A 23,729-nucleotide genomic window follows, 5' to 3' on the forward strand; every position below is an offset into this window, starting at 1 on the left:
CTCTCTCTGCTTCTCTGTATCTGCTCCACCCCCTCCCTCTCGCCCCCCCTCATCCCCGTGGCTGTTTCCCTGCATCACCTGCAGTTTCACTCCACCACAGTGTTTATATGAATCTAGGTCTGACTCACTGTCTGCTGGCCCACCTCTTATGATATGTGCTGGAAACAGAGAGCACAATAGAGTTGCGTTAGGCCTGTAGCAGAGCTCCCGTCTCTTGGGAGATGGAGGATATTTTACACCGGGTGAATCTCCTACTTTTTAGGCAGGCTGATTTTTATTTCGGGCTATGCCGTTTCCCCCCACTGAGGCACTTTTATTGCATAATTAGGCGCCAGGGCCAGCAATGAAGTGATTTGACAGTATGAGCACGTCCCGTCTCGCCTCCTCCTCAAGTTTGTGTCTGTGTGTGTGTGTGTGTTGCTTTGTGTCTCAGTGGCTTTTTAACCGCCTGTCTTAATCTCTCTGCTATGCCTGCTAGTTTCCCCCACAGCAAAGTTTGTCAACACACACTAAGAGTTCTTGAGGGTGGATGGATGAGGGTTCAGGCTCATGTGTACTTGCCTGAAAGAATTTTGGTGCGTGAAATGCATGAGTATGTGTTGCACGATTGTGCGTGTGTGTGTGTGTGTGTCCCATTTCCAGCAGGGTCACGTTTAATTCTCTTATGAATGATGTAATGTTATGGGCTGTGCTGTAATTCAGTTCAGTTGGAGGACCGGGCTGCTGAGGAGAGAGCCTGTCTGTGCAGAGCAGGTCAGAACAATAGCAGGTCCTCTCTCCCACAAATCTGTCCGCCTCTCTCCTATTATGTCGGTGACCTTGTGCCTTCACAAAGAACGGTCATCATGTTCATCTTCTGCCAGCATCTAGTTTGATGGTTTCTATCTTTTTTTCTATTCTATCTCCCCTGTCTAATTTGCTCTGCCATTCCATTTCTCCCTCCCTGTGTTGTTAGCCTGACTCGGCTCCATCACAGTGGATGTGTGTCATTTTGGCACTGCTTTGTGTTCTGACCTTATAGCATGGCTGGTGACTCCCCGTACAGTCGCTCCTCATCTCATCTCCTCCGTCTCTTTCGCCTGTAGGAGACAGGCGGAGGAGTCAGTGGAGATGAGATAGCATCCTAGCTTTGAGGCCAGCGTTACCCCATCCGATCCACACACACACACACGCCGTCCCACAAGCAGCCCCCACCCCCTGCACCCTCACGTTAGGCCTTTAGGTTTGTCTCAGGATGTCACTTTGTCACAACTCCTCAGCTTGAAGTCTGCCTGGATGTGACAGTTCTGGCCGCATCGCCTCAGCTTGTCTGTGGTGACAGGCCACGCTCCAGCGAGTCATTACGCTAACTCGCAGTGCTAAGTGAGTCGCTAAGATACAGCGCTAAGCTGATAAAGTACTGGAGAAATTGGTCGGGATGATTCTCTGCTCGAAAGGGATTCCCATCACTGACACCTCTTAGTTCAGTCCATTGACTGTAAAATTGCTTGTTCTTCTTTGCCAGCTTTACTAAGGAACTAACCTGAAAAGCATGAGGGTTCTACCTCTTTTGGTCAGAGCTATTCCACCACAAGCTCCGAACAAAAAGAGCACATTCACCTACTACACTTAAAGCTGCTAAAGGTCGTTTTAAAGTCGGTGATACAACAAGAATCCCACATCAGCAGCATGCCCCATTTCTCAACTACCAACGCTGCTCAGCGAAAATGTTCTCTGGCACTATGCTTCAGTGCTACGATTGCTGGAACAGACAGAGGGGCTAAGAGGGGCCGATCACATTGCAGCCCCCGAAAGACAGTCAGCCATCCAGCTAACAAGTCAGCCTCGCAGCCACAGAGCTCCACTAGTGTAATCTCCTATTGTGACTCAGTTACAGAGTCGCTATCACAGTCTTTGGCTACCTACAAGGCCAAACCTCCTCACTCAATTATTTCAGAGAAAGCACACCATAGAGTGTCTGATAACCCTGTCCAAGGTCAGAGATGCTGAAATCAAAGTGGTTTTATGTTTGAAAGTTTTTGGTGGTGTTTCAATGAAGGGAAAACTTAATCTATTCATCCTGTGAACGTTTCAGAACTCTAAATGAATGGGTCATGATATAACAGACCAGATTTTCTCAAAATGTTCTCAAGTGTTGGTCACGACTCTTGAATGCAGGTCTCAACATTTCAAGATGATGCTGGAAAAATGTTTGTGTGTAGACGTTCGTCTGTTCGATTGTAAGTGTGAGAATATAGGAACAGATTTGTAGTGGTAGAGAAAGAATAGACTAGGGACTAGCTTAGCTTCTGCAAAATTACTTGTCTGAGGGTCCAAGCATCTATCCACCCTCAGGCTTTAATTACTGTGTGAGGATAATGAGTCAAATCCAATCAGTTCTCTCTCTTGCTCTTAATTTGTATGGAGCTTCTATCATGAAGCCAACCGCTTCAGCCCCTCACACCAGCTGCCCTGGAGTGACATCAGGCGTCTGTTGTGTGTGTGTGTGTGTGTGTGTGAGATCTGTCTCTTGCACACCACCACATCCATGCAAATCACGTTGTGTAATTCTTGAATTGGCCCATGATTATCAGGATGGGTGACAATTGGTAACCAATACTTGCAGATGACAGACATTAACTCGGTCTTATATACCAAGAGACATGAGTCATAGTGTCACTGTGAGGAATAAGATCCACCTATACATATGGCTGCTGCCGAGAAAGACACTCCGTCATCCAGCTATTATGAGTCTGATGGGCACGCCTGAACGGCCACATGCGTATATGTGTGCGTCTGCGTGTGTGTTGGCTGAAGAGACCCTGAAACCTTAATGGATTCCTGCAGAGTGAAGGACAATCGTAGCCCATGGCCAGTCCAAGCTTATCCTCTGCTCATCTCTGCTCAGCTCAGAGCCAGCCACAGCTCCAGCTAGGCCTCGGGCCATCTGGCTTACACACAACCATGCACACACACATACACACATACAGACGCATACACACTCTCTCTCTCTCCGACACAGACAGACACAGTCATTGAATCCCTGAAGTTAAGTTCCACACTTTTTTTGTGAATATGCCATTCAAAAATATCTGCGTAAATCGGTGTGTAAGGTGCAACCTGCTGTATTTGCACGGTGAATTCTACATTAACCTGGAACTTTTCAAAAAGTGGGTGCATAGGTGTGAAATATGTAGGTGTGAAATATGATACAATATGGAGGAAGTACAGATTTGCAGTGTTGCCAGAAATAGGCTAGTTATCATGGTTGCTGCCGCCGTTGGAGTGTACTGGCTCAATACTGGCTGTCCCCAATTATGGCTAAATATATATTTTAACAGCGAAGCCAGAAAAAGAAATACCTCACATTTTCCATGCAGTTGGAACAGTTCATTTTTTAATGTACCAACTTGAAATTAGGGTTGGGCAAAGTGTCAGTTTTATATCTTTACAGTGATATGAAACTTTATTATTGTCTTATCAATCTTGGATAACATATATTTCATGGAATGTCATCAGTGTTGTCTTGTCCTGGCATTAAAGGCTGCATTACAGTAAAGTGAAGTGAATTTTTGGAACTTACCAGACTGCTCTACTTCCCTACTACACTCTTAGTCATTATATCAGTGTTACTGATGATTATTTCACAAAGATCTGTCTATATTTTCTTAAAGCATCAGTAGTCCACCATTTCCCCAATATTGATATCAAGGTGTCTGATCAAAAATATTGCGATATGTGAACATTTATGAAGGGCTTTTTTAGGATATTTTAAATTTTACAGATATATATTGTGTATTGTATTACAGCCTAAAAATAATCAACATTATTTTAAAGTGGCTGTGTGGAGCACATGTGCTGTGCTGGAAGCCGGTCTTTAGCATATCATCTACATGCTTGTACAGGCTATTGAGAGAGACATGAAGCGCTCAGTATTCATATCACGTTGCAGTCGGCTCACATATGGCCAATAAAATGTGATTAATACTGGTAAATTGCTACAAATTGTTACATAGAACCTCTTTAAGATCACATTGCACAGCTCTGCATTGCATCAATTTGATTCAGTAGACTCATTATATTTTGTTTGAGTATTTACCCCAAAACACATCTGCCTTGATTAGAGTTGGCTCAGTTTGACTTAATAAGCACTAAGCATGTCACTATCTAGTCAGCGAGCTACAGGTGATTTACCAGACATAACTGTGATGGTAACAAGCTAAAATTATCCACATAAACAAAAGCTGATCAGCATAAGTACAAGCAATGAAATGGCCCATTGTCAAAAACACTGTAGAAATGTTACGTGCTTACTCAGTGCTGTTGAAACAGCCTGGCTCGAGCTCAGCCAACAACCAAGAAATTAAATCAGCTGCTCCTTTTGTCTGAGTCCTTTCACTGTGGCCTTTTGTATCAGCGCTCAGTGGCATGGTAGTGGACGGCCCTAAAATAGCCAGAAATATGAACCGTATAAAATATGTTAAACATGGGGTCTGCCCCGAACTGATGATTGTTCCTGTAGTGTTAGTTCACAGTTTAAGTGGACTGAGTGTGATCACTCCTGGTGGCCCCCTTTAGTTTTACTCTCCTCTTGGCTCACTGTGTGGTTCTAATCGCTGGCCAGCTGTACGCCGCTGTGTACCGACACCACAGGGTAGTTAAGAGAACAAGGCCACACACTGACACTATGCATTTTAATCCCACTGTGACACAAGGACTCTGTATATGTGTATGCATGTGTGCAAGTGTGTGTGTGTGTGTGTGCTTGACTGTGAATGTGCACTTTCATCTGCCCAGTACGTCTGCGCCTGCACTAATTTGCTTGTGTGGGTTTTTGAATTTGTTGTGTGGATTTGTTTGACTGGCCTCGCCTGCTGTTTGCATCTCCGTGTGCTTTAATTAGTATGCGCTTTTGCATCTAGGCCTTTGTGATTTGGCACTGGCACTGCATGCTGGCGAGGCATAAAAGATTTGAAGTCTGTCTGTGCTAGTCATTCAGCCTTAATGGCGTTAGTTACACAACTGAACTCAAGTCCCTGCTGCATAAATGGGTGGCATTTAGAAATATGAGCAAGTCCGATGGCAGTGAATCATGTAGCGCATCGCTGCAGAGCATGTCTGGGATGACTGACATTGACATTGACCCAGATGGGCACTCCTCCTGAATGGACAGAGGCTGAAACCTAAGCAGTGCTAGCTCAGTGTCAGGAAGGGAAACCAGCCCCGCTCTGTGGGTTTCAGCACTAACAGTAGTGGGGGAGAGGGGCTGACTCAGTGCCCTTGTCTGCTGCTGAGCCCGTCTGGCAGGGGGAAATGCTGTACAGGGAGAGCCTCAGTTTATAAAGAACAACTCAGTTCCAGCATGCGTAAGGCCTGGTTCACACATATGCAGATATTTTTGGAAACCGAGTTTTTTTAAAAAAGATCTCTGTCCAGTTTTAGCGCTGATTCAGAAATCTCCGTAAACAGGAAACTGATGGTAATCAACGATTGTTTGTGTCTTTGTTAATATAAACAAATAACATCCATTCTGTCAATTTACAAGCTCAAATACTCCAAGTTCTCTGTTGCCACTGATGTTACATACATTGATAAGTGTTTTCTGCAGCATTGTTTCCAAAAATCAACAAAAGAGTCATGGAAAAACTTTGTTTTAGGAAATCTTTATGTGCGTGTGGACAGGGCCTGATGGGCACTAGCTCTGCTCTTTTTACCATCAGTCCAGTATGTGCTGTACCATGTCCTCCTTGTTGACAGTGCAGAGGAGAGCTCAGTCAAAACCTTCTGCCCCTTCAGGACAGTGGACAGCATCACCAGTCTCTGATGCAGCTCCAACACTGGGGATGTTATTTTCCCAGAAGTAGTATTTCACTTCAGGACCATGGACAGCAGCTCTCACAGCCTCTGGCAAGAGTCTCAGCACATAGACACCATCCTTCAACCGCATCATGTACTCTGTCTCTACTTCTTTTCTGTTTCCCTGCCCCTGCCTACACCTGGTCTGTAAACGAAGCTGGCAGCCATTTTGTCATTTTTTTGTTTGTGAGGTTGAATGTAGAGGCAGTTGGAAAGGTATGCAGTTATGGAGAGAGCTGGAGAGACGGCGAGTGTCTCTCTCAGCGCCTCTTTGCAGCCCTCTTTCATGCCTCTCAGCCTGGCTCGGCGATTAACCCTGAGTACCCCGCTGTCACTGCTGACCCCTCTCCTCACAGAGCCCCGCTGCTGGCCACAGCAGTACATTAACATGCCTCTCAGACGGCTGATTATCAACACTGTGTGTGCAAATGTTGTACACACCAGAGGTGAAGGCATGCACGGACACTAATTCTCTTTAATTTTGCTTGTTCTGCCATTACTTTGCTTGTTTTATTCAGAGTGTGCCGCTCTGTCACCTTGTTGAGATGGAACAAACTAAAGGATTCTGAGAAGGACACACAGATTTTCCCTGGTGAGGGATGAGTATGATGAGCTGCTGCCGAGCTGTGTGTAGGAGTTTTTTAACATTTGAAACTCACAGTTTGTTTCGCGAGTGGTGCAGTGTCTTATTGGAGAAGCTGGTGTGTCTGCAAGTCTTTCATGCCAATATGTGATCTGTGATGTTCCAATGTGAAAACTGGACTGCTAGACTACGCATCAACAATTCTGAAATATTAGTGCTCTGTTAAGGCAAGTCGATAATAGCTAATTTGTGCTTGACAGAGGACAGCAGAGCTACTTTCATTCTGTCTGCTCTTGTCAAATACTACACATCATATTTACAATGTGGTGGAATAATAAAGTGCCTCCTAAAAGTATTAAGGTTCATTGAATTGTCGATAACTTTTCCTCTCTCTCTTTCCACTCCAGCTCTGAGCCGGTCAATGATGCCCTTCGGCTTGATGCGTCGAGAGCTGGCGTGTGAAGGCTACCCGATCGAGCTGCGCTGCCCTGGAAGTGATGTCATCATGATTGAGACGGCAAACTACGGCCGCACCGATGACAAGATCTGTGATGCAGACCCCTTCCAGATGGAGAATGTGCAGTGCTACCTGCCCGATGCCTTCAAGATAATGTCACAGAGGTAACTATTGATCTGTTTGGATCTCATATGTGTGTTTGCACAGAGTCTGAGCTCCGCTGGCTGAGCAAACAAGATATTATTTCACAACATAGTTCTTCCAGAATTTCCTGCTTTCCTTCCTGAGGTGTTGATATCTTGTGTGAAATACTGAAGTCAGCATCCGTGCTCTGTGAAGAACACCACTGCATCTTGACGAGACGTGAATGTGTGTGGTGGCGTAAATGTGTGTGTGCATACGTAAGTGAGAGTGTGTATGCGTGTGCGTGAGTTTTGGAGTGTTGCAGAAGTATTTGTAGGGCTTCCTACAGCTGCTCTCTGTGTTTGCGCTCAGCATCTGCTTCCTCTGAGCTCAGATCAATGGAAGCCCTCTCCCAGCTATCCATCACGCATGTAATGGAGGCACAGGGTGCTAGCTTGGGGAGAGAGTAAGGGAGGGAGGGAAGTGGTGGAGGGGTGGAGGAGCGAATTGAGGGGATAAAGGAAGGAGAGAGACAGCTAGAAAATGATGGGATGATAGAGTGAGTTCAGCATAGAGATATGAACGGAGACAGCGCAGGGGAGAACCGCTAAAAGCTGGATCGAGAGGGATTTTGTGATGAGAATGAGTGAATACATGTATGGTGTGGATTTGTATCTTTTCTTCTGTGTGTGTGTGTGTGTTTGACTGTGTGTGTGAGTGTGTTTCTCCTGGTGTGCAAGCGTGAGAAGGCATGCGGCGGTGTGGTTTAGATGTAGGTATTATGTGCATATGAATGTTTTCCCTGTGCGTGTGGTGGAGAGTATTTGCCTTAGCCCCCCTCGTCCTTCCCTTTTCTCTCACCTCTAATTGCTCCCACTCACAATCCCCCAGGAGAGAGGCCTCTTACGTCACTCGCCCTCTCCCTGCCTCTTCCCTCTCTCTATCCTTCATCTCATTCCTCTTCCCCCTCCCACACTCCCCTCTCTGTTTCCCGCCTCCCCTCGGGTGCAGCTGTCACATGATCTAGTCTAGTGTGAAATTACTCCCTTCCCTACCGTTCTCTCCGTCTTTCAGAGCCCGAAGATGTTTTTTTTTTGTACCCACTCCTCTTTGTCTTTCTTACAATGGCACTCGTCATTTTTTTTGTATCACTTACTTCCTCTCTCCCCCCTCCCCCCTTTTTTCTTCATGTCTTCCTCTTGCAGGTGTAATAACCGCACCCAGTGTGTGGTGGTAGCAGGGTCAGACGTGTTCCCAGACCCCTGCCCGGGGACCTACAAGTACCTGGAGATCCAGTACGAGTGTGTCCCCTACAGTGAGTACTGAGACCCTTTCACCCGCTCCCACCTTCCCAACCCCCCTCACCCCATTCGCTGCCCCGCCCATCCCTCCCTCTACCCCCCACCTGAACCCCCCACCCCCCTTTTCAACCACCAGAAACCCCTCGACAAATGACATCTGCACACTTGCTCTCTCTGGATTTTTTTCACAACACAAGCAAAAAAAAACAAGACAGTCATCCTCACCTGCTTTCTCTCTCTCTGTCTCTCTTTTCTTTCTCTCTCGTACACTTACACTGCACAAATACACACACACACACACACACTCACCCAGAGCGCTAAACCTTTTTTCTTCATCGACAGAGCAACGCACCAGTAGCTGAGAGGGATTTTCACATGGGGGAAGGTGCTCCACAAATACAGAGTCCGATAAGCACTTCATGCACACCCACTGCTAACGCGAGGTCAGCCTTTATACGCGATCACAGCAGTGTAACACACACCGCCCTGCACTCACACACTGATTGACCCAGGGGCATGCCACTGCCTTTATCTGGTACCAAACACCTTTGCTGTCCCTCTGATTTCCAATAAAAATTAAAATTGGCCGCAGTGGGATCAGGAGGCAGGGTGCGTTGTGTGTGTGCCGCACCTCACAATAGCAATGTTAACACAAACAGCAAAGGGCTTATTTTAGACCACATGACCTGCAGCGCCACACATTTTAATGTCCCCATGGTAACGGCTGACTTCCTCACGGCACTGCTCAAAGCTCCGTGGCAGGTGTGACATACAAACACGCCTGCACACACACACAGACACACACACACACATCAAGTCTAACTCACACCCAAAAGGGAGACACACAGTTGATCTCTTTCTCTCTCACTCTGACTCCACCGAGCAAGCAAGCGCACACAAACAAGAGCACACTCACACAGCCAAAGGAGCAGACACCAAAAGGATTATATGGTGTTGTGTTGATCCTCGTTCATGTGAAAATCTCGGCTCAGTCTCCCCTCCTCCCACTCATGTATTATTACTCTCAGCATTGATCCCCTCACTGTGCAGGAATACCTGGCTGGAGGGGAGGGGCAGTGGCGCTCCCCTCCACCAGGCAGAAGCAGAATTGGGGTGCAGAAAGGGGTGGATGGACAATTGAGGGTATTGGGGTGGCGGGAAATTGAGAGACAAGGGTCTTCTTGGAGTTCTTGAACGACCAGGGTGGGGATGTGGGGTGATTCTCTCTGCTTTTTCCTCAGGCACAGATGTTAAGGTGAGCTGTGAGTTCCAGTCGGCGCAAAGCCTCTAACCTCCTTTGCTCTTTTCTTTTTCTTCTCCTTCTTCTTTCTCATCTCTTTTTCTCTGAGATCTCTCACTCATCCTACCTTTGCTTATGATCTCTCTCAGTCAATATCACCTCTTTTCATGTCTCTTGACTCCTCTTCTTCTGTGTACTGCTATTCTCTTTTTCGCCTCAAGTCTGCCCTCCAAGGTCTTTAATCTTCTTCAGTCGCCCCATTTCTCTCATTCTTCTTCTATTTTTACTCTCTGTCCATCAATCTGCCACTGTTTCTTATCTTTATATTCTGTCTCTTCCACTGTCTCTGTTGTTTATTTCTTTTACAGGTGGGACAAATATTCAAATACCCAACCATCCAGCTCTGACAAAGAGGCTCCGAGAATCTCAGGGACTTCCAAGTGAATCTTTCAGTCTTTGCCCTTGCTCTGCTTAGTGCTTCTGCACCCTCAGTTTACCTTTTGAGCGACTTTGTTGAGTCAGGTTGCAGCCGCAGTCACAGATAAGTAGAGGTTCGTTTGGTTTCTTGCCACTGGGGATTATTCTCTGGTGGGAATCTTTTCTTCACAGCATTGTGGCAACAAGTGTTCTTCTCAAGCCTCCTCTGCCCTCTGTTCACCTGCCTTTTGGTCAGTGTAGCTGCAGTCAGACTGACCCCCTCCAGGCTTATGACTTTATTCGGTGGTCCTCTGGTAGTTCTGCTCTGTAGCATGGTGTCCTGTATTGTATGACCCACAGAGGGTCATGGTAGCATTGCTAAGTTGTACCTGCCTCCTTCTCCTTGTGTATTCTAACCTTGTCTTTTTCCCACTGACTGCACAAGGGAGCTTGTTCTCTCTTCTCAAAGCAATCAAAGGGATGATTAAATAGCTGCTGACTTGCATTTTTCTTCACCGTGTTTGGAAAAAAAAAACTTTGTTGATTGCGTCTGAAGTATGGCGCGGCTTAGAAAATTGGAAGCTGATCCCTCTATGATGAAAAGTCCCGCCTGTCTGAGGTGACAAAGAAGAGCCAATTACCCCTGTCCTCTGCCACTCTCCTCCGCTGGAGTAACACGACCACTCACTGACACACACACACACACACACACAGAAAGAGAGACGAGTACACACACACACACATGCACACAACTCATTCTACGGCAGCTGTACGCATTTGTGCTCATCTGACAAAGTAAATACGACCTGACACATTCAGACTCAGATTTGGAACTGTTCATCCCAAAACCTAGTCACCGTCGCACCACACGCCACTCAACTCGGCCACTTTTAATTACCAGGAGAGGGGGCGCGTCGCTCTCTTCAGTTCTGCCTCAGCAGAGATTTGTCAAGATTAATTGAATTTGCTGCTGCTAATCGCTCTGGTAATGCCCCATCGTTCACGTCTGGCTGGGAACGCTGGGCACTCGGGCATCATCCAAGGCTGATGCATGTTTTTCATCGTTTGTCTCAACAAAAAGGTGAACAATAGAGAGATGATGACTAAAGCTTGTGTGTCATAGCAGCTGAGATGCTGTGCAGCCATGTTGATGGCTGAGTGTGATGTTTGTGTCTGACAGGGTCCTCTGTGTGTGTGTCACGCAGGCGCCATGTTACCAGTCACCTGAAACGGCGAGGTGACAGCCTGCATCGAGCTGACAAACACACCTCTGTCGGCTGAGCTCAAACAGGGGTCCGGAACACGTGTGTGGGTTGCTGCGAGTGGGATTGCCTTGGCAAAATACAACATCCGCCAACAAGTCAAATCATATCTCATCGAGCCAAAAAGCCCTGCGAGGCCTCCCCGCCACATTGTTTTTGCCAACCGTAACAGAGCAAGACAAAACGGCTCAACTGAACTCTCATTTTGCACTGTCACAGCCTGCTATAGACTGCTTGGTTCCATTAAGACATCACAGATCCACGCACACAGCTGCACCACGTATTTACTGCAGTGGAAACCCTACACTGCAGTCTTAACACAGACGTTCAATGAGTCAAAGTAAATCTACCCAGCAAGAGAACTTGTCCCCCCTCCTCCTGCAGGACACAGTGCTACATCATTATTGACTACTAATGCTCTCTGTTCAGGCCATCCATGCTCGCCATGCCAGAGACATTAGACTTAGTGTTGTGCCACCGCTATTTCATCACTTGTGATTTATCTTGTTAATATGCAGGTAGCCGAAGAAACCGGCTTTGAAAGCGCCTACTCAGGCTGTTTTGTACACGAGAGGTTCTGCAGAGACTCTTCAGTAACTATATTCTCCGCTTGACGCTCTTATTTGTGGCTCTGCCACTGTTTCACTTTATAAAACTGATTCTTCCCTGCAAATGTATTCAGCGCAGACTACCCATTATAAGACATGGCTTTTTGGACACAAAGCCACCGGAAATGATAGTTGACTTGTTGGGAAGAGTTTGTCACGAGAAGGAATAAAGGCATTGTAATATGACAGGTTTTCAGGGAGGTGAGGAAACACTTTGATGTAGCTGAGAATGAAAGTCTATTAATATGTATTGAGTCGCCATTAGACGTGTGGCTCATAAATGTTTGGTGAATGAGAAGCAGGAGGCTTTGCTCAGGCCGTCGAAAGGGACTACTCTCTGCCGTGAAAAATGTAAAATGAGAGAATGAGAAAACAGAGAGGGAAGGGGACAGAAGAAGCTGGGGAGGACACATTATCTCTCAGCACAGCGAAAGAGACGGAGGATGCGAAGTTGTCCTGCAGTACTCCAACAATGCGTGTATGTGTGTGTATTTGAGAGTGTGTGTCTCTAGCTGTACTCATTAGTGTGGGAGTAATTGATAGGGTTGTAGAGAGCGCTGAGCAGAGTGATTAAGGGGAGAGAGGGCAGTGGCTTATTTCTCAAAAGGGCCCTGAAAGAGAAATGCTGAATGAATCAAACAAACAACCAAGGTGGCCTTAAACTAACCCCCTGCTCACTGTGAGGACGGTTTGATGAGTTTTACTGTCTCTTTTCTCTGTGTTTGTGTGTGTGCACACCGTAGCTCAGCTACGTGTGATGATCTTGTGTGTGTCTGTGCTTCGTGTCTATTTTTCAGGAAAACCAAGAGCAAAAGAAATGGAGTCAACACAAGTCTTCTGCCTACCATATTCTTCTTCCTTCCTGCAGCACTGAAGAAGTTTTCTTTCTCTCTCTGTCTCTCTCTATATACCATTGCTATGCATCATATAAATCATTTTCCACCTGCTCCATTTATAACATTGTATTCAGTACAGTGTCTTTTGAGGACCGCAACCTAACACTTAGATCAAGTGGACAAGCTGTACTTTCAGTGGATGCCTCGATGAAAAAACTCTGTGTTCGGGTTCTATTGAATTCTGCTGTCCCCATGCAGCCCCCCACCCGCAGTTGTTCCAGTGAGGATGAATGCTCTGGATGCTCTCTGGTCGGTCTCTCCCTCCTTTAACCTTGGAGCTAATGATTGCACTCGGTGGTGGTGGGGGATGTAATGCTTTCTTGCCCCCTGCCCCAGCTTCACAGGACTCATATTCATAGCTTCTCCGTGTTTACCCCTCTAGGCTGAAAATGGCACCCATTCCCCGGGTCTTCATGGAGGTTGTTTGTCCAGTTTGATCTTGGCATAAGATGATAAATGATCAGTGTTGTTGCTGATACTGATGCTGCCTCTTCTGTATTGCTGCCAAGATTTGAGGCCAACCCCCACACAGATCAGGCTACTGCTAACGCCCCCCTTTGTCCTTTTTATTCTGCTGGCTATTTGTCTCTTTACATCTCTCTTTCTTTTCCTGTCTTTCACTTTTTTCTTTCCTCTTTTTTTTTTTTTTTTTTTTTTTTTTACGGGCAACCCTGTGAGGTGTCGTGACAGTCTCACTTAGCTCTCCAGGGACAACAGACTTCCCTACGATACGTACACGACAATCACGCTCGCAGTGGGGATGCACTAGCTCTGTGCCTTTTGACACGTCCCTTCCCGAGAGACATGGGGATCCACACGCACACCACTTGTGCCTCAACAAATACAGAGAAAACGCGGGTGCCAGGGCTGTAACGTGAAAGGCGGAGCTGAGATCCGTGCTGGTTTCTCCTCCAGTCTCCAGCTGCTCACGGACCTCCCCAGACACAGCCAAACAAGCAGCGTCATGGATGTCGAGGGAGCCACACCTTACCTGTTGGTGTCTGCTGAGGCCTTGGTGTGACTGAACACACCAACCTATTGATTTGTGTGTGATGAGCCCGCTGTAGACACTTCTCTCATCTCTCTTTTGTCTCTACCCTCTTTTTTCGTCCCCCTCCCCCCTGACCATGTCTCTTGGTTTCTCTCTGTGTTTCTGAGGCGTTCCACTCTGTCAAGCCCTCCCTTTCCCCTGTTGTTTGTTCTCTTTTTCTTTGATGAGCCAGCCTCGGCCAGGCAAGCCGGCAGCTCCCCATTGATTGGACGGTCGATGGGTTGAGTGTTTTTGCTGGCTTCTATAGCGAGCATCCTGACTCTGTAAATTGAGCAAAGCCAAAAGCACCGCTTTCTTTAGATCAAGGGGTCGCTTTAATGCCAACACAGACTGTACTTGGAGAGAGAAGCGAAGAGAGGGATTCAGTGATCCCTCCAACCAGCCACAGATAGAGACATCCTCATCACCACCTTTCCATCTGCCCATCCCCCCATCTCTTTCTCTATCTTTCTGTTTACTTCCACAGCTGAAGAGGACTACAGTCGAAGAGGCTCTCCAATGGTTTCTCTATCCAACAGGTTCCTGGAGCCGTGCTTCGGGTGTAAGGGAAAGTGGGAGGGAGGGGGGGAGGGATCTGGCAATAAGAGAGGTGGAGGTGGGGTCGAGAGTGTGTGGTTGGGGTTGGATTGTGTTGTTGGGGGATTATTGATAAAGCTAAAATGAAATGGAAATGGATTTAAACCCAGGTCAGGCCATTCTCCCCTCCTCATTTTCCATTTGAGCCATCCTTTCTCTGAGTAGCCAACCATAACACAGACAGATAAGTTGCTTTAAAAAAGAGAGAGAAAGGACAGCGTTTTATTTAATCTCAATTTTCTCTTTTTTCCTGCACCTGTTTTTTCTTTCGTTCTTTTTTCTTTCCCTCTCTCTCTCTATCTCTCTCTCTGTCTCTCTCTCTCCCCCTCTCTCTCTCTCTCTCTCTCTCTTCCTCACTGTTTTTCTCTTTTATCTTTCTATCTCCTTCTTTCTCCTTTTTCCGATGCTTGAATAGAAGTGGATCAAAAAGGTAAAGACCACAATGAACATAACAACCACAGCTCGCCCCTTCCTCCCTTCTCCTCCTCCCTTGTCTCCCTTCCTCCCCCCATACCCCCCTCCTAACCCAGCACCTTGTGTAGTGGTCATGTTTGATGTTGATATCCCTCCCTTTTCTTTCTCGACCTCTAATCGCCTCCTCTGCCCCTCTCTTCTCTTTCTATCTCTCTCTGAACTGTAACCAAAACTCTCAAATCCAGAACTCTTTCTATCTCTCTCTGAACTATAACCAAAACTCTAAAATCCTTCTAGATTTCCTCCTTGGTTCTGACGACACCAGCCTGACCTGCACGCACGCACACACACTCAACCACAACTCACATGCACAGACACACAAAAAAAAGGCATCACGGGAGGTCAGTCCTCTATCTATGAGAGATAAACGAGAAATTAACTTCATTCCTTTCCTGTGCGAAGTGTCACATCTTAGCCTAAACTGACAGACAAGATACATTCATTTCATCTCATGGATGGTTGATCTCTCACTCCTTTTCCCATCCCCTCTCCTTCACACTGTTGCATCACATAGAGCTGAATATTCACATTCCTCATTACATTTTTAGCGCTCATTTTGCTTCTGCGATTTATTTGTCCCTCCAGATCTAAGAACAAAACAGATTATTCTCTTTCTGTTTACTGAACTAAGCTCCTCCTTTTTCTCCATACTGTATCTCTTCCCTTCTTCTTTTTTTTTTTTTTTTTTAGTTTCTCTGGACTGATTCACAGTTTGTTGTTGCTGTAATCTCAAAGCAAAACATTGTGTTAAGATAACGCAGTAACTGGCCAAAGTTGCTCTCAGTATCATTTTTACAGTATCCCATTTCCAGGTGCTTCAGTGTCCTCTCATTCTGTCTCTTGCTTTTTCAATTAATCACACTTCCATTTACCTCCTTTTCTCTCACTGTCCCCTTACTTAGCTCTGCTTATTTTTCTCTGTTGTGTTTCTCATCCTCCCTTTCTCTCGTTCTTTTTCTCTGATTGGTTTATCTCTCAGATCACATCTGGCCATCACAAGCAGCTGCAGGCTCTTTTGAGCATCTCTTACACTCCTCTTCCTTCTCCTCCCTTCTTCTCCTCTTCTCTTTCTACAGTTCTTCACTGCCACGCCTCTCTTTTCTTTTAATGCACATGCACTGTGAACTTATGCCCCCCCCCGTACCCGTCCACATCGTCAGTCTCTCCTGGTTCCTTATGTGTTCATTGAGGCTCTGGAGGGGGAAGAGAGGGGAGGGGATGGGGGTGGGAGGTGTATCCCCTGTAGAGAGTGCTCCTGCTCTTTGTAATGACCACTCTGATACAGCAGGGCCTCGCCACAAGTCCTCTTAAAGAGCCCCAATCAGTGTTGCTAGGCACCTCAATCACTAGCTTGAGACAGACCTGACCCATACCCAAGGTCACTGTGAGAGTAGCAGCCATCAGTGCAAGCTTCCCAATGAGCCTTAACTCCCTCTCTCAGGTCCCCAACCTCCTCGACTCTCTCTGAGCCCCCCTACTCACATCTGTCTCAGCCTCAGCCATTCCCCTGTCTGGCCCCATGGTCGGATCCATATGTTGGAGAAATTAACTCCGATAGAGGTTGCCATTAACTGGTTTATGGACCCCTTTGTCTGTCGTCGTGTCTATGGCTTTTCATTAACATGGATCATTGTCTCACATTTTTCTCCCACCGCAAGCAGCCATTTTAGCTCACTCTCCCTGCTTGCGGTGCAATAGTGAGCTACAAAACCATCCTCCTCCTCCTCCTGCTGCTTCCGCCTCACCCAACTGGTTATTTTTATTTACTACTCTTCCTCCCACTAACACTAAGATGAATACCCCTCTCCTCTGTCTGCACTCCTGCCCTGACCCACCTTAATCCATCCCTCCACTGCTGCTAAACACACTTCCTTTCTCTGTTCATGGCTGAAATTGACATTCCAGACTTGTGTCTTGCCCGTGTCTGTCAAATTAATCCTCACTGATTGATCAGCTGATTGACAGATTTGGATTGGGATGACGTGCACCGCGCAGTGATGATGTCACATGCAGGAGATCCTGTCCAATGAATGTCCAACACTTTGTCAACCTACCTGCTGTTAGGCTATTTTAAGACTATGTCAGCTGCCTCTCCTTCTTCCCATCACTCCCTCTGTCCCTTTTGTCACCCTTTTCACTAACAGTCAAGCACAGTACACTATCCACAGCTTTACAGTATTTCTTTTATCACCGCTGACAGGACAAAACAGGTGTCCGCCATATTTTTCTCACCTCCAGTCTGTTTGCTTCTGAAGGAAAAGAGGGAATAAAAATGAAGCAGTGCTAGACTGCTGTGAACAGTCCTGGTATTTCCATGAATGGTGAGGTGGGGGAGCACAGGAGAGAACCGTGGCTCACACAAATCACTTTATACCTGCGATTTGGAAAAGTGAGAGGGAATGAGTGAGAAACCACTGCATGTTGTGACAGGAAAACGGGAAGCAAAAAAAAAATGGCTGCAGATGGACTAAAAAGGTTGGAGAGTGGTCGCTATAGAGACGATGAGTCAGGCAGCATCGCCTCATTAGGAATGACCCACCACACACAAGCACAGTCATGTGACCGAGGCAGCGCAGACACCCTCTTCAGTGGCACGGGGATTGACTGTACATGCAGAAGTCATGCATTGTTTGAGCCAGAGAACAGGCAGGTGAGTGAGGAAGCCAGGTGGTCATGAATATAAATCACAGCTTCTGGATTCAGGACCTTTATCGGCCTGATTGAGAGTAGAAGGGAAGGGGAGAGGCACATGCAGGGCGGTGGCAGGCTAGGCAAGGCTTACATTAGAGTCTCACTGTTCCACCACAGCTCAAGCGTCAGTCAGTGAAAGTGTCTCCCGCTCCTCTACTGTATCAGCAGCCTCTAGCCTCTGCAGCCTTGTCCCGACCAACTTCCCTGTCACTCAGTGTCAACTCCACTCCGAGGCAGATAAGACTTTGCTTTCAATGGACACTATCTCTAGCCGTTGCCAGCTTTTGGTCTCAGTGAAGGGTATTCTCTGGGGTGGATGTTTGGGTTGATAAAGGTGCCAGCTTGACACCTGCCTCTTCCACTGTCTGGACAGTGTGTACCCGCTTGCATTGTGTGAGAGTTTGTGTGTGTTCTAAGGGTGTGTGTTTACGTCTGTGCACGGCTGTTTGTACTGTATTGTGTTTTTACTCCCATGACTTGACCCCCCTTGTAGTCTAAAAGGAAGCGGAAACACAATGGGAGCCCCTCCCTTCTCTTTCCTTATTCCTCTCTTCTTCTTCTTCTTCTCTCTGTCACTATATGTCACTCCTCAGCAGATTAACTCACTCCTAATTCTCATTTCACAGGAAATAACCTATTTACTCTCTCTTACTCCACCTCTCTCTCTCTTCTTGTTTGCACACACAGAACACGCTCACATCCTTCTTCACGCTTTCTTCTCTCTTTCTGCCTCTCTGTCTCTCTGAGCTGCACACATGCATGCCAACACACACACACACACACACACACACACACACACACACACACACACACACACACACACACACACAAAAATACACGGTAAGACACAACTACACACACTAATGGGCTGATGAATGCACATAAACATACCATCAGGAGACTCCCTGCACACACATGGACACAAACACTAACCCTTAAAGCCCATCAACTGTCCAGCACAGACTTGGGGTGCCATGCCATGCTCCATTCTGCCCCCTGCTGCCTGCATGCTGCACCTGCCAGTAACAGGTGTGGGATTCAATTAGAGCAGCATGCTCTCAGCAGTCAGTCCTGAGAGCAGGCCATGACTGTGGACTGGGCAAAGGCTTGGGCCAGCCGAGCCCTCAGATCCCTGTAGCTGTGGAAAAAAAACAAAAAAACAAACAGCATGAGGACACCACTTTAGAAACAGCTGCCAACCATTGGCAGGGGGTGTTTAGATCATCAAAGTCAGACATTAACCATCACCATGATGCTGTCACATCAAACATGAAAACACCACGGACTGCTGAAGACAACTAAAATGAAAAGTCTAAATTTAGCCCAGAGCTGTCAACGCTCACTTTTAATTGCGTTACCAGTCGATCACAAATTGCGGCTAGACACTAATGGGAGATATTTACTGTCATTTTCAGGAAAGTTCCAGCGCTTTTATCATTTTATACTGCAGCCTCATATTGACAAGTAACAGCTGACCTGTGCCTGGGAAAGGGATTATGGAGATAAATAGTCAATTATTACAGCAGTCTTTCCCTGTGTGTGTGGCAGTAATTGGCATGCTAGAGTATGATAGCTACAGCCTGGGTTTTAATCCCTGATAAGGTAAGTTTCATTAGCCATCTGGCTAGTTTGTAGGGTAAAGGAGTGTTGTGTCTGCACTGCCTGGTGACTTCACTGGGATGATCATGACTGCAAGATTTCCTTCCGCACCCAAGCAGGAACTAATCTATTAATCTAACTATCTCACATAATCCCAGATGGCTCTTACTCCAGCTAACCTGCTCTAGCCAGACTAGGATAATGCCTAATCTCAAGACTTACGCCTAATGCTTAATGCCTAATGCCTAATACCTCATTCATACCGTGGTCATAATAGTCTCTTGTACTGTAGACTCTACTGCTCATGGTTGGCTGCTCTGGCTTCTTGCTGCTACAATCACCCTTCACAGTTAGAGAGGAGGGTGGGAGATGGGGGAGCAGAGCAAAGGAGAGGCAGAAAGAGCTGGTAAACAGGAAGGCAGCCGGGAAGGCTGGGGAGCGCAGGTCAGAGTTAATGAAGCCCCCTAGGCAAGTTTTGCAGGGTGTGAAGCATGGCCACTGTTTCTGTTTGGCCTGTGAGCGTGTGTGTGTGTGTGTGTGTATGTGGGTGTGTGAGTGTTTGTGTGCGCGCATGTGTCTGTGTCCTCATGGCCTGTGTGTGTCCAGCCTAGAGGCCGTTGATGAGCCCCTTTGACACCGGGCCCACCCAACGACCAATTCATTAGAATAAACCGAGGCTCGCTGATCGGCAGCCGGCAGGGTTCGTATGGGAGAGAGGAGGGAGTGAGGGGAACATGGAGGAGGAAGGCAGAGGACGACAGAATGTTACCGTGGTGATGAGCCCAATAGAGTACAGACTGCTACCAATTTAGGACAGGGCTGGAAGGTTAGGTGCAATAATGAACAGAATCACATGGTATCTTCAGGGGTGGGCACAATTTAGTGTGAGTGAAATGTAATGCGGACAAAAACTATTGTGGAGCTGAGATGGACTGTATCGCATTCTTCTCTGTCTCTTACAGCTATATTACAGCCAGGCATGACTCAGTGTATCATCCCTGTTCCTCCGAGGCTCTGATCCTGTTCTTTCATTATTGCAATTAGGAGCTTTAATCTGTATATTATAGTTATGAATGTTGTACCGCGGGTCGAACAGTTAAAGCTGGGGATTCATATTTACTTAGCTTGTTGGTTCACACCTGTACTAGAGCTGCAGCAATTACTCCATGAGTTGTCTACTGGTAAGATTATCGAGGTTTTTTTTTTTTTTTTTTTCTCATTCCAAGTGTGAATTATTTTGTTAGTTAGCTGTACAAGTTAATAAAGACAACACCAGCAGAAGTGAATCTTGTACCACTGTGTTTTAGTCAGCAGTATAAGCCCCCCCAAAAAAAAAAAAAAAAAACAACTTTTGAGACATGTCCATAGGTTCAGCCTTCAGTCAAGTGGTTCTCCAACACTTATTGAAACTTTTGTGTTAAACAGGCCATAGAGTTACTTTACATCAGGTCATCAAGTGGAATTCAGATTGGTTATGATTTGCTCCGAGTCATCATCTGTTACTGGAAGATTTTGTTCCCTTTTCGTACATGATGTTGATGCCTTTTATTGGATGAATGACCGTGACACAAGTTATAGAGGCGTTAGCGATTTACTCTGGCCTTTACGGTGCTGCAACATGTATCTTTGTCCCTGTATCATGGCAACAGATGTGATGGATGCCAGCTTGTGTATATTAATACTTTCCTCATTGGTCATCCTTTTTGTTACTGTAGAGAACAGGCGCATGTGTTTCTTTGTCCTTTATTCTACCTTGAGGCAGAGTGTTCCTGGCTTTGTTTATGGGTCACCTACATGCAGAGCCGCTGCATTGCTTTCCGCCTGCTGTTTATTTCTCTATTTACAGTAGCAATGTACTTTCGAGGCAGTGTCCTACTTTAAGTGGTCGTTTTTTTTCCACTTTATGGCTTTCTGTTCCCATAATACGTCACATATTAGGGGCTTATTTGAAACATTTTTGAGCACAGCTTCCGTTTATGTGCAGTGCACTCATGCTGTGTCTGGATTGATAAAGATGTCATTTGATTGTGGTGTGAGGGAGAGTTGGCAGAGATGTCAGTTAGGAAAATCATTGTTCAGCTGTCTGAAAATGTCACATTTAACCATTGCTCTGAACATTAGTTTGCATATTTCCATCACCCACATTTGTATTTGCAAAGCAAACACCTCAGGCGTTCGAGAGAGCATTTTGGTTCGACAATGAAGCATGACAAGCCTCCTGTGAAGGGTCTGTATTCTGAGTGTTTGTTTATGCCTGAGCTTGATTAGATTCCTGTTTGGCTGCCAGTCTCAATCCCTGTTGGACCCCCTCAGACAGTACAGGCTAATTCCTAAGTGGCCGAGCACCACAGATCACAAGCCACTATCAACAACAGCAGCGCGGCAGGCAGCGAAAAAGAGAACGCTGGATTTCCAAAAGCCTGAAGTAACTCTTCCATCTCTCCATCATGATTCTCCTCCTGCTCCAGACTCCATGCAATATTCAAGGCAGTTTGAGCCTGGACTGATCTATCACTCTAACAGCCACTGTGTGACTGTGTACACATGCGTGTTAGTGTGTTTATGTATGTCGCGCTCTATCCTCGTGTGTATTGGGATGTTATGGCTGTGTATGTCTGTCTGTGCACCCGAGTGTGCTGCGTGTCATCTGTGTCCAAATGCCCCTGCAGCGTCCAATTAGTTCAGAGATGCGTTCAATCATGAGGTGACCAGCAGGTGTCTGGTTCTGTCGCAACCCCAAGCCAGAGAGCCACATAAATAAGCTGGCAGAGGAGGCGAGGGGACTCCTCAGCTGTTTTATTCTGTAGTGCCTCCAACTCTCTCTCTCTCGCTCTCTTGCTCGCTCTCTCGCTCTCTGTCGCCAGTACCCCTGTGATGTCAGAGTAGCGAGGATGCCAGCAGCTTTCCTCATAGATCACCTGACACGCCCGGTGGTCCCAGGGCACCCTCTCTGTCAGGCAGGGACACTCTGTGTCAGCCAGCCAATTTGCACCAGTCCCCAGTGGATGACCTCCACCTGCCTGAAGTAGGCATCCTCTGTGTGTTTGCTATTATGTGTGTGTGTTTCTGTTTGGTGTATGAATTGTGTGAAAGGGTTACATTGTATTTGTGTGTGGGTGTGTGTGTGTGTGTCTGTCTGTCTGTCTGTAACTTTGACTATTTGTTTGGTTGGTATATATGTGGGTGTGTGAAGTGGAGGCCCGGCCAACCTCACATCTTTACCCCAGGAATCTTCTTTGAGGCATTACTCTTGACTGAGAGCCAAATTTGAGTCCTAATAAAACAAACTTCACAATTACTGTTTCGCCACCCAGTCGCAGAGCGGAGAAGCAGAGGTCTTTGAAATAGAAAATGCACAATCAAATAAAAAGTAGGGCAAGATAAATTAGATTAGAGACCACTTCTAAGCCGTAGCGGCAGCCAGAAATCTCCCATTTATCATATCCAGACACTTTCCGACCACAATGGTGATGTTCTACAAATGAGCTTTTATATGTTCCTTCATTTAAAACCTGATATTGTACCTCACCTCACCCCCTTCCTCTCCCCCTCTTTCCCATTCTGCTACTAGTCTTTGTCTCCTTTTCAATTCTCAACTTACTTTTATCTACTCACATCTTTCTCCCGTCCCCTCCATGTCCCTCTCCTGTTCTATATTCCATGGTCTTTGGCCTTTTCCCATTTCTTCTCTCCCTCCCTGCCATCTCCATGATATCTTTCATTTTTACAATGCTTTGTTTCTCATTTTCTGTCTCTTCCTTTTTTCCCCACTTCTTCTCCTCCTCTGTGCCCCAACACACCTCTTCTGCACCAGTCTTTGTGTGTCCGGGGACACTGCTGCGGGTACAGGCGGCCAGCTCTTTGCAGGAAGCGGAGCACCAGGCCGGGGCGTGGTGTAAGGACCCGCTGCAGTCTGGGGACCGCCTGTACGTCATGCCCTGGACCCCCTATCGCACCGACATGCTGTATGAGTATGCCTCCTGGGAAGACTTCAAACAGAACCGAGCCACCACCACCTACAAGTGAGGGCGCCTCCAACTGTCCCGGATGATCAAATAGCATCTGCTAGTATATTGATTTATTGGCTTTTGATGTGGCTATGGATGATGATAGTAGAATGGTCCCACTGTGGTGTCAGCTTGCTCACAGTGAGGCCATCTTGTAGGATTGCATCATGCAGAGTAGACGAATTGACTTGTTCTCCTGCATTTGTGCTCCACTCATATGATTCTCCCTCAACAGGTTGCCCAACAGAGTTGACGGCACGGGGTTTGTGGTGTACGATGGTGCAGTATTTTACAACAAAGAACGAACGCGAAACATAGTCAAGTATGACCTAAGGACGCGCATCAAGAGCGGCGAGGCCATTATTACAAACGCCAACTACCATGACACCTCGCCCTACCGCTGGGGAGGGAAATCGGACATTGACCTCGCTGTGGATGAGAACGGTCTCTGGGTGATCTATGCCACTGAAGCCAACAACGGACGACTGGTGGTCAGCCAGGTAGGAGAGCAGCACTGCACGGAAGATTATGAGATGGGGATTATGAATGCAGGAGTAGATTACACCAAAATCTCATCTGACTAGTCAGGCAAAAGGTCATATGTCACAT

The 23,729-nt window shown here is 46.7% G+C and overlaps 1 protein-coding gene across 7 annotated transcripts in view; it reads left to right on the forward strand.

Annotated features, from left to right (window-relative positions):
* adgrl1a (adhesion G protein-coupled receptor L1a) overlaps positions 1-23,729 on the forward strand; it is a 153,768-nt gene that overhangs the window by 103,694 nt on the left and 26,345 nt on the right. For 5 of the 7 annotated variants that reach the window (XM_037088526.1, XM_037088524.1, XM_037088523.1 and 2 more), the window contains 5 exons: positions 6,826-7,039; positions 8,204-8,313; positions 14,765-14,779; positions 22,928-23,135; positions 23,356-23,620. In XM_037088526.1, coding sequence (XP_036944421.1) covers positions 6,826-7,039; positions 8,204-8,313; positions 14,765-14,779; positions 22,928-23,135; positions 23,356-23,620 — 812 coding nt within the window. The remainder of the gene's footprint in view (positions 1-6,825; positions 7,040-8,203; positions 8,314-14,764; positions 14,780-22,927; positions 23,136-23,355; positions 23,621-23,729) is intronic. The other 2 variants (XM_037088528.1, XM_037088525.1) reach the window with 1 other exon arrangement.

This window comes from Acanthopagrus latus, chromosome 23, assembly GCF_904848185.1.
Source record: "Acanthopagrus latus isolate v.2019 chromosome 23, fAcaLat1.1, whole genome shotgun sequence".
Lineage (NCBI taxonomy): Eukaryota > Metazoa > Chordata > Actinopteri > Spariformes > Sparidae > Acanthopagrus > Acanthopagrus latus.